Source organism: Mytilus californianus, unplaced genomic scaffold (assembly GCF_021869535.1).
Source record: "Mytilus californianus isolate M0D057914Y unplaced genomic scaffold, xbMytCali1.0.p SCAF_9, whole genome shotgun sequence".
Classification (NCBI taxonomy): Eukaryota; Metazoa; Mollusca; class Bivalvia; order Mytilida; family Mytilidae; genus Mytilus; species Mytilus californianus.
In genome coordinates, this window is record NW_026262745.1 from 43527586 (window position 1) to 43539689 (window position 12104).

The following is a 12104-nucleotide window of genomic DNA, read 5'->3' on the forward strand; positions in this document are numbered from 1 at the left end:
AATAACCCATCAAGTACTTAATTAAATATAATTTAACAAACTTTACGTGCCTTTCGTCTTCAAACTCAACATGGTGCTCCAATTATACAGTTTAAAGGCGAACTTTATAAGGAAATCAAAGACCAATGAAAACTAAGAGTATCCGAATCGGTGTGCCATATCTGGCTCAAGCCAAATATGACTGGGTGCAACAACCTTAGTATTTCGAAAGATTATAAGTTTTACCAATTTATAATTATAAGTTCTCGTCCAGTTCCGTTTTTTAATGCAAAATCATGGTTATCGATAAATGCTGTCGTGTAATATCCACATAAATTTCAATTAAGATCTTATTTATATTGATGTTTTATTTCACTTTTAGATAGTACATAAGCACGGTTATACCATGACAGGATCAAGTGGAATTGTCTCTTGGCTTATAGAAAACCAAAAAAGGCGCATTGCAATCGTGTGGAAATCACCATATTTTAGCAGCAACAGTGTTGGTATTTGCATAACGACGGTTGGTAATGAAAATCAAGACGATTCCTGGTTCAATGTTATAAGTAACAAGCAACAGGATGAAAAACTGAAATATAAATTTTCTACGTTTAGCGATACGAGTGATGAAATAATGATTAAAGATAACGATTTTCAGTTATTTGGTTCCATGGGAACCAGCAGTAAACCAGAAGTTAAAATAACACTGCGTCCGACAATGACACATGACTTATCCATTACAAAACCACAATAGTCAATGAATACATTTTTTGTATTTGTGTAATCAGTTCCATAGGAGAAGACTGAAAAGTAATATTAACAAACTTCTGAAAATGATAGAAAATAAGAGTATGTAATCTTAACGACTATGTTCAGAAGTTAGATATTGAACTCTTTCATTTTATTACTTTTTTCAAAATAGTTACTGTGGTGAGCTCGAGGGTGTGTGAGCAGGATTTCGTACCGATCATACAAACAGTAAGTGTGAGGTCAGTTTCCCCACATTTTTTTTCTTTTCACGTGGAAAAGTATATGTCTATATTAGGAATACAAATAAATCTTTCGGGTGTTTTTAATACTTTCGTGGTGTTTTTAGTATTCCAAATTTCTCAGAATTTTACCAGCTTCCAAATATTGTCGTGTTATTGAATTAAATAAACGAAAATATCCATACCTGTTATACACATCGTCAAGCGTTATTCAATGTTTACATTGATTTTCTGATGACAAAATGTCACTGTTGCTGTATTTCCAAAACGTATAGTTATTTGCTAGGAGATTCGCAAACTATTTGTATGGCGTAATCTTTCTTTAATGATATAGGAAAATAGGATTAATAAAATATAAAGTCTGACAATAATATTAAGATGGCTCCGTATTACTTTTTCCTTAATAAAAATTGTTACTTATAATACGTATTTTCTTTTACTTTTCATCTATTGTTTCCTGGTCTTACAAAAAGGAAATTTCAAATTGATTTGAATAGTATTACAATTTCCAACAGAAAGAAGTCAAGGAGATCCATTTTTAATTAAAATAAACATTGAATGTTGAATAAATATTTCAAATAAAGTCATGATAAGGACATAATTGTATATTATATCACATGATATTAATAAGCATTTACGTATAGTTTCCATTGTTTTGCACTTCTAGCTGGATAACAGGGAAATAAACGTCGATGCTATTTATGATTACATGTCAATACATGTATCATTTTACATGCTACTTTTTTGATTTCAAAAGTAGTGTGCTTTTCATGCACACAAAATTAATATACATTCAACTGTCATACAAGTGAGAGGTTTAGCTGCCTATGAAACCAGGTTTAATCCACCATTTTCTACATAAGGAAATGGCTGTTCCATGTCAGAAATATGACAGTGGTTTTCCAAACGTTTGATGTGTTTCAGCTTTTGAGTGTTCCATTTGATAAGGGACTTTCCAATTTGAACGTTCCTTGGAGTTCGGTAATTTTGACATTTTACCTTTTTCGTAGGACAAGGACATAATTGTATATTATTTCACATGTATCTATATAAAGTATTTAATAAAATTGAGAATGGAAACGGAAATGTACCAAAGAGACAATCCTACCATAGAGCAGAAAACAGCTCAAGGCCACCAATGGATAATCAACACAGCGAGAAAATCCCGCACCTTAAGGCCGGGCTTCAGTTGATTTTAAAACAAAAATGCGTCAGCGAAAATGGACGTCACACTAAACTCCTAAACATATAAATGAATCAAAATTACACAAAATATACAAAACTAACAAAGGCCAGAGGCTCCTAACTTGGGACAGGCGTAACATAGCGACAGGGTTAAACATGTTTTGTGAGATCTCAACCCTCCCCTATTCCTCTAGTCAATGTAGAATAAACAAACACACAGCAATACACACAGTTAAACTCACTTTAAAAAAGACTCTCCGAGTCCGATTTTTAGAAAGGGTAACAGCAGAAACTAAGCAAAATGACAATGATACATAATATAACAAAGGACTACAAGCAGTCACTGACATGCAAGCTTCAGGCCTCAATTAAACTGAATGAAAGATTATATATTCATCATATGAAAATCAGGCACAATCGATTTTTACTGGTTATCCGCCAAAAACTTGCTGATAATAAAATTAACAGTTTATTAATTTGATACTAATGAAGACAATTTAGGATTTACCATCATAAGGAACACTCAAAGCCAAAAAATGAAAGCCGTGGATGAATAAATACAATAAATACATGAGAAGCTATATTTCTAAAAGGAAACTTATAGGAATAGTCTTATATCTCAGGTAAACTTGACCTGGGGGAGTTATTTATGAAAAAGAGCAAATTGTGGTCGGTTTGTAGTCATTAATGATGTAGCAATTTCAATTTAAAGTATTAATTTCTGAAATACGAACGAAAGCTTCTCTATTTGGTAATAAAGATGTTCTACTGAACATACGATTTTCAAAAATATATAGATTTGATATAAATCAGATTTCTATAATTATATAAAATAGGATATATATGTGGTTTATGTTAACGGAGAAGATGAAAGGGGTTTATTTGTAGTTCTTTGACGGTTGTAAGAGTAAAAGATAGAGGAACTAAAAAACCCTGTAGTCATCAGGGGCCAATATTTGTGTGTGGCAATAGTTGAAGTAGTGAAGCAAGCTTTTAGAAAATAATCCATAAAATAACAATGAGATGTTGGTTGCCACACACAAATATCAAAAATGTATTCATGACACAACTCTTCACCAGAAACTTAATGACTTGATCTGAACTATAAGTCACCACACGGCTTTTAACAATGAGCAAAACCCTTACCACTTAGCAAGCTGTAAAATACCCTTCGATTAAAAATGTTAAATAATCCAAGCGAGAAAACTAAAGACCTGATGTATATACAAAACAACAAACGAAAAACAAATATGATATACAGCAACAAACGACAACCACAGAATTACATACTCCTGACTTGAGAAAGGCACAAACATAATGTATTACATTTGATTTATCGCCTGAGAACAAGGTAATTTCATCGGCTATCATTAAGGCAGTCAGCAGTAGCGGTCATCAAATATGTACCACTTTCCAGTATGTTATTTTTTGGCAGTGCCCGATTTGGCGGTGTCACATCATACAAAGTATATCCAAATCATCTTGCAAAGAAACCGGTGCTAGGTACCGTCTTAACCTGCAGTAAGATGATATTTTTTTTGCTCCGTGTTGAAGGTCTTATTTTGACTTTCAGATGAAGAACAGCAATTGTGGTCGTATTCCTTTGCTTTTTGTGTGTTTTTGTTTGTTGTGCATGTACTGATTGTGTGTCATGGATGGATACTCTATATCCTATGTTTTTCTATCAAGCTAGATTAACACTAAATGGAAGTTTTTAATACAATAAAAACTTTTGTTATGTACAGGTTTAAACTTAATAAAGTTATTTTTGAATTCTACAAATATTTTTTTAGATATCAATTTCAAAGTTCATTTTTTTTATACGGACATGCGCAAATATTTGAGAAGTTGTGCTAGTATGCGGAAGATATACATTAATTTATAAACACTGAACAGTATAGTTTTGTCATCTGGTACAGGTAAGGTGTTACATTAAATTTTAAGTACTACGGCTTATAGAAGGTTTGCCGTCAATATCTAGTTGCTCAGTCTTAAGTTGTCTAAGTAGCGTTATGTATACATTATCTGTTGTTTCTTTTTTCGTACGTTTTCTTTTTTAATTTGCCATAGTTTTATATTAAACAGTAAAATAACAAAAATACCGAACTTCGAGGAAAATTCAAAACGAAAAGTCCCTAATGAAATGGCAAAATCAAAAGCTCATACACATCAAACGAATGGATAACAACTGTTATATTCCTGACTTGGTACAGGCATGTTCTTGTGTAGAAAATGGTGGATTGAACCTGGTTTTATAGCTTGCTCAACCTCTCACTTGTATGACAGTCGCATAAAATATCATTATATTGAAAACTATGTGTGAAACAAAAACCAGACATAATAGGTAAAAATGTCAAAAAAGGGGTACAGTAGTCAACATTGTGTTATTATCTTAATCACTATAAAAACAAACAAATATGTCGACAAAGAAAAACACAAAGACATATAGACAAAGCAAATTAGCAAAAACGAAAGACAAGAATACAAAAATTTACCATAGCACAATAACACAATGACGGGATGTATAAGTACTGAGCCACGTCAAATGGATATTACCAAAAATAGACTAAACAGTAAAAGTAATAATTTACGAATAAAAGAACACTATAATTTTTCGACTTATGAATTTTAAATTGTCCTTTTGTATCTTATTTCTTTGTTTCATTATTTTATTGCATTTGCCAGACTCCGACTCAAAATTTAATTCACTGGTTGTTTTCTGCATTTGTTCCTGGAGGTTCAGTATAAATTTATGGCTAAAAAACAAAACGTTTAAAGCTTTATCAGGAACTACATATATAACAGATAAATGAATTTGTGTTAAAGAAAAATGTCATTTAAAGGCCCAGTTTATGTTTTTGTTTTCTAAAAAGATATTCTGTTCATTGCACTTAACAATGTCACTGATATTGCAGTCTCATAATATTCGTATGTCATTTTCTTTAAAATCTAGTAATTTGTTTATAAAATATTAGCAACATTTTGCATATCTGTTTATTCAAAATGTTATATCAAATTTTTTCTTGTCTTAATTTAAGATATCATTGCCTGCATGTGACAACGTGACAGCAATGCAAAGGAAAACAAACGAATAACTTTTAATTGTATAGGGTTGAAAAAGCATTAATTATGTGCCAATTTAGAATAAAGCGCTTCGAATGATAAATTGAAAAATTAACAATCATACAATTGTATATAAATACATTGTAGGTTGTCAGTGATGAAATGGCTTCTATTGGTGTTTATAGTCGTCACAATAGATTTCAAAACCGAAACAGTATAGAAGACAGTAACAGGAGTGACAGTGATGAATCAAATAGCGGTAATTCTTTCTTGCTCTCTCTCTCTCTCTCTCTCTCTCTATCTCTAATATGCAGAGTTTGAAAATGTTTACTTCAAAATATCAAATGATTGAAGGATGTTCCTGTGTAGACTCCGGTCAGACCAATTCAAAAACCTATTAAATTTACATGCTTGTTATTACAAAATTTAACGATACTAATCTTGGTGAAGTTGATGTTAATGTGTAATTTTATGTAGACATTGAATATCACTGGAGGTGTTAGATGAGATAGTTTTGCACAACTGCAACCTCAGTGTTTACAGTGAAAACTAAATCTGTTTGTACAGTTCATCTACTCATCACAAAATATAAAGATGTACCAAGCACTAAAGTAAGAGCTGATGGGATGATGGGATGGGAGGTGGCATCTTAAACCTGCGGTGAATCACAACTTAACATCAACTTAACCAAGAAAAGTAGCGTTAAATTTGGTCATTCTATTACGTCATAACACTTCCGGTATTAGATGAGACTTCATAGCTACAGCATTTTTTTGGTGTGCTTTTCAATATGTTTTTTTCCCTTTGACGGTAACAATGAATACCAGTGATAAAGATGATCAACAGATACACTTTGAAACTTATGCAACAACTAGATCCAGTGATATGCATTATGTAGCACTCAAAGATCATTAGTTCATTCTGATTAGAATACTTAATCATAAATCAAACATTCAGTACAGTAGAATTTGAAGCACCTTTTCTGCAAAAACATCACTTGTAGTTACTGTCTTGCCATAAAATTTTCCCAAAGGTTTGTAGAACTTTATCAAACTATCACTAACAGGCACATTATTTTGTTTTGCTTTCGAAATAGATGGCAATCGTGTACTGTGTGCTTCAAATATAATTGTGTCTATTCCTGAAAGACACATTATGGACTTAATTCATCAAGAAGTAGTTGAGCAACTAACTTTTTTGCGTGGTATAATATTACTAATTTTTTCACGTGGGTTAATATAACTTACTTTTTTACGTGGTTTAATATAACTTAATATTAATAAATACTTTCCTTATCTTATATCAGCAGTATGTCTCAAATATTCCTTTATCTCTAAATACACAGATAATTTCCTGTCAGGAGGAAAAATAAAAAACAAAAATTCTGAATTCGTATATCTTGTCTGCTTTGATTCAGTAAATCAAATATAGTAAAACGAAAACAATCCTTCTGTTTTGGAAGATTGCTGAGTTTCAATAAATGAACACTTTATGCTCTGGAAGCATTCTTCAATGCAATAAGTATTACAAGTTTTATAGTTAAGACTTTTATTGATACATCAGAACCTAGTGATAGTGTCTCAATAATCTCAAAACAATAGAAACATCACAAACATTTACACCATGTTATGTTCAGTTGTCCTTGTACATATTGTACAGTAGTGTCAATGGCTTTTTGTTCGCCTTTTTCACATATGGATTGTTTATAATTAACAGTTTCATTACTTGAACAAACCATGGTAAGTTTGGACAAAGTGGTCCCATCAATAAAACGTCTGCCTTATCTGTTATAAATATAAGATTTTCTTTACACAGCGTTCTATCATGCTGAAAGAAAGAAATATGTAACAGTATGAATATTTTCTCCAATCAAGAGTAAAAGCATAAACAAATTTGATTCTCGATCAGCTTTCCATAAACATAAGTTGGTAATTGAGTATAAAGATGTCAAGCAAATAAATTCATGTCTGGTCTATTCTATAGTGAACATACTTTTAAATATATATATATGTAATTCTCAAATCTATGTCCAGCCTCAAATCTATGTCCTTTCCGCAAATCTATGTCCTTTTTAATATTGCGTCATAGAAGTTCCAAATTTATGTCCTTTGTTGTCTTAAATCTATGTCTTTTATTGTCTCAAATCTATGTCTTTTATTGTCTCAAATCTATGTCTTTTATTGTCTCAAATCTATGTCCTGCATTGTCTCAAATCTATGTCCTTTATCGTAATGTGGTGACGTAAGACATAGCAAGACGTAATCAAGTAAAAAAAATGTGTAGTTTCAATCTTGAAAGTAACATGTATGCTCTTTATGCCAATAATTTGTACACTGAATTATGCTGTGGTTGTTGAATGTTGATGTCATGGTACACAATGGATTTTAAAAAATACATAGATTTGAAACTGGAAAAGTTTCACCAGAAAAATTTTTTTTTTTTAATAATTAAGATAGTGGCACAAAATGTCGTTGTTAAACACAATAAATTATACCCTTAACATTTTATGTGGTATCTTTACATTGAAACATTCAACAAAACGTTTGTGAATAGGTGTATGTGTTTATAGCTTACGATACAGAATAGGTTTGATTCATTGTTGACGGCCGTACATGTATCTTTAGTTGCTTGTATACAGATGTCATTTTGTCTCACGTTGTTTATTAATTTATATTTCAAGACGTAATGAGTAAAGGGAAGTAACGATAATTACTACTGAACAATTAAACAAGGGATCAAAAAAAGCAAACAATTTGAAAACAAAAATCCTATAAGGCCGTACTTATTAGACGGGCATAAATTTGTGCATGGCGAAACACACTGGAAAAAGATTTACGGAAAGGACACAGATTTGAGGCCGTATTTTTTTTAACGGACATAGATTAGCGATTGACGTCACGATGGGGCACAGATTTGAGAAACGGACACAAATTTGAGGCCGTACACAGATCTGAGGCTTACATATATATATTCAGTTGTCATTCTATCTGATCTTTTAAACTTCTTGACTGATAGTCTGATAGCTTGTTGTTCAATTTTCCTTGTATGTGGGTAGCTCTTCACCATAATTAGTTTTCAGTGTACCAAATTCAAAATTTACTAACAATTTGTTTGCACTCAATAGACTTTATACCACCCATACTGGTTATATAGCTTATAGCATTTGTATTGGCTGTAAGTTGTATTACATTTTCAACATTATGTAAATTTTCTTAAATGATTTTAGACAATAATAAACAGCTAATAATTGTAAACAATTAATATGATTATCATGTTCATGTTTGCTTCATCTGCTACCAATTCAAAACTGCTCTGCACCCTAAATAAGTTAGATAAAGGCCATATTTGGACCCGATAATTAAAGTCAATGTTTCAAGATAAAAATGGTTTAAGCTGATGTGTAAAGACTTCTAAGAAAATTAGATAGATTATTTTTGTCCAAGTTTTATATTTTAAAGCGTTGATTTTTACTTCCTAAATAGGCCGCTAATAGAGCTTTTTTGCAAGATTTGACAACATTGTACGGATTTCAACCAAATTATGGCATAGGAAACATAGAGCGCAGGCGTCGATAAACTAAATATTCAAGTCAGACAAACATGTTATGAAAATATCTTATTAGTCGACGCATACGCTCTATGTTTTTAGTTTAAAAAAAATAGAAATTAATCCGTTTTCATTGAATTTTCGTGGAAAATCAAAATTAGTGCTCATTGTGAAGTCATGAATTGAACGCAAGTACGTAAAGTTTCAACAAAAATACACATCAATGTTATATTGGTCAATAAATCCTAATTAGAAATTGTAGTTTGAAATAGTTAACATTTTAGGTCCTTACTACTTTTATTCAACTGTCTGAATTGTTACCTATGGGCTAGCTCTACTAAATTTCTTTTTTTGATTTCAGATATTTATTTTAACAACCATGCATTTAAGGTCTTCTTTCATATCTGAAGTTACAAACTCCAATATATATAAAAATAAGAAGATGTGGTATGATTGCCAATGAGACAACTCTCCACAAGCTACCAAATGACATAGAAATTAACAACTATAGGTCACCGTATGGCTTTCATCAATGAGCAAAAACCATACCAAATAGTCAGCTATAAAAGGCCCCGAAGTGACAAATGTAAAACAATTCAAACGAAACAACAAACGGCCTAATTAATGTACAAATAATGAACGAAAAACAAATATGATACACAGCAACAAACGACAACTGAATTACAGGCTCCTGACTTGGGACAGACACATACAGAATGTGGCGGGGTTAAACAAGTTTGAAGGCGCCAGCCCTCCCCTTAACCTGGGACAGTGGTGCAACAACACAACACAAAAACACACTATAAAAAACAGCAACAAACACAACTAAGGTACAGGCTCCGGATTTGGGACAGGCACATCTAGAATGTGGCGGAGTTAAACTAGTTTGAAGGCACCAACCCTCCCCTAACCTGGGACAGTTGTGTAACAGTACAACATAAGAACAAACTGTAAAAATCTTTTGAGAAGGGCTCAACTCATCAAATGAATACAAAGCAGAAATACATGTAGCAAAAACACAGAGTGGACGTGGCAGGGTACTCATACATCCCCACAACAAAAAGACACTGCCGTGGCCGGTTACTTGTACATCCCCACAACAAAAAGACACTAAGTACAGATCTGAGAGTACTCGCAGTTACTGACAGCTAGTTCAAAGTCAATAACAACTAATAAAAAAATCATGCATATAAGACTTAAATATCAATCAGTACTTATCCAACATCCAATGGATTTAGTGTAAAGACGTCATTAACACTCAGAGAAAAACTTGACCTTGTCCAATGCCAAGATGCAGTTGTCTAAGTAGCGTTATGTATACATTATCTGTTGTTTCTTTTTTCGTACGTTTTCTTTTTTAATTTGCCATAGTTTTATATTAAACAGTAAAATAACAAAAATACCGAACTTCGAGGAAAATTCAAAACGAAAAGTCCCTAATGAAATGGCAAAATCAAAAGCTCATACACATCAAACGAATGGATAACAACTGTTATATTCCTGACTTGGTACAGGCATGTTCTTGTGTAGAAAATGGTGGATTGAACCTGGTTTTATAGCTTGCTCAACCTCTCACTTGTATGACAGTCGCATAAAATATCATTATATTGAAAACTATGTGTGAAACAAAAACCAGACATAATAGGTAAAAATGTCAAAAAAGGGGTACAGTAGTCAACATTGTGTTATTATCTTAATCACTATAAAAACAAACAAATATGTCGACAAAGAAAAACACAAAGACATATAGACAAAGCAAATTAGCAAAAACGAAAGACAAGAATACAAAAATTTACCATAGCACAATAACACAATGACGGGATGTATAAGTACTGAGCCACGTCAAATGGATATTACCAAAAATAGACTAAACAGTAAAAGTAATAATTTACGAATAAAAGAACACTATAATTTTTCGACTTATGAATTTTAAATTGTCCTTTTGTATCTTATTTCTTTGTTTCATTATTTTATTGCATTTGCCAGACTCCGACTCAAAATTTAATTCACTGGTTGTTTTCTGCATTTGTTCCTGGAGGTTCAGTATAAATTTATGGCTAAAAAACAAAACGTTTAAAGCTTTATCAGGAACTACATATATAACAGATAAATGAATTTGTGTTAAAGAAAAATGTCATTTAAAGGCCCAGTTTATGTTTTTGTTTTCTAAAAAGATATTCTGTTCATTGCACTTAACAATGTCACTGATATTGCAGTCTCATAATATTCGTATGTCATTTTCTTTAAAATCTAGTAATTTGTTTATAAAATATTAGCAACATTTTGCATATCTGTTTATTCAAAATGTTATATCAAATTTTTTCTTGTCTTAATTTAAGATATCATTGCCTGCACGTGACAACGTGACAGCAATGCAAAGGAAAACAAACGAATAACTTTTAATTGTATAGGGTTGAAAAAGCATTAATTATGTGCCAATTTAGAATAAAGCGCTTCGAATGATAAATTGAAAAATTAACAATCATACAATTGTATATAAATACATTGTAGGTTGTCAGTGATGAAATGGCTTCTATTGGTGTTTATAGTCGTCACAATAGATTTCAAAACCGAAACAGTATAGAAGACAGTAACAGGAGTGACAGTGATGAATCAAATAGCGGTAATTCTTTCTTGCTCTCTCTCTCTCTCTCTCTCTCTCTCTCTCTCTCTCTCTCTCTCTCTATCTCTAATATGCAGAGTTTGAAAATGTTTACTTCAAAATATCAAATGATTGAAGGATGTTCCTGTGTAGACTCCGGTCAGACCAATTCAAAAACCTATTAAATTTACATGCTTGTTATTACAAAATTTAACGATACTAATCTTGGTGAAGTTGATGTTAATGTGTAATTTTATGTAGACATTGAATATCACTGGAGGTGTTAGATGAGATAGTTTTGCACAACTGCAACCTCAGTGTTTACAGTGAAAACTAAATCTGTTTGTACAGTTCATCTACTCATCACAAAATATAAAGATGTACCAAGCACTAAAGTAAGAGCTGATGGGATGATGGGATGGGAGGTGGCATCTTAAACCTGCGGTGAATCACAACTTAACATCAACTTAACCAAGAAAAGTAGCGTTAAATTTGGTCATTCTATTACGTCATAACACTTCCGGTATTAGATGAGACTTCATAGCTACAGCATTTTTTTGGTGTGCTTTTCAATATGTTTTTTTCCCTTTGACGGTAACAATGAATACCAGTGATAAAGATGATCAACAGATACACTTTGAAACTTATGCAACAACTAGATCCAGTGATATGCATTATGTAGCACTCAAAGATCATTAGTTCATTCTGATTAGAATACTTAATCATAAATCAAACATTCA

At 31.9% G+C, this 12104-nt stretch overlaps 2 protein-coding genes across 5 annotated transcripts in view; both read left to right on the plus strand.

Moving 5' to 3' along the window:
- Window positions 1–12104, plus strand: part of LOC127714277 (tereporin-Ca1-like) — a 210999-nt gene that overhangs the window by 8204 nt on the left and 190691 nt on the right. The window contains exon 4 of one of the 2 annotated variants that reach the window (XM_052220338.1): window positions 362–1391. The exons of the other annotated variant lie outside the window; for it this stretch is intronic. Within the exon in view, the coding sequence (XP_052076298.1) occupies window positions 362–733 (372 nt within the window). The 3' untranslated portion in view covers window positions 734–1391. Of the gene's footprint in view, window positions 1–361; window positions 1392–12104 lie in introns of those variants that run through there. 2 annotated transcript variants of the gene reach the window in all.
- LOC127714279 (tereporin-Ca1-like) overlaps window positions 4013–12104 on the plus strand; it is a 398353-nt gene continuing 390261 nt past the window's right edge. For 2 of the 3 annotated variants that reach the window (XM_052220342.1, XM_052220344.1), the window contains exons 1-2: window positions 4013–4072; window positions 11274–11385. In XM_052220342.1, coding sequence (XP_052076302.1) covers window positions 11289–11385 — 97 coding nt within the window. In that variant the 5' untranslated portion in view covers window positions 4013–4072; window positions 11274–11288. Of the gene's footprint in view, window positions 4073–5363; window positions 5476–11273; window positions 11386–12104 lie in introns of all 3 variants that reach the window. The other variant, XM_052220343.1, reaches the window with a different exon arrangement.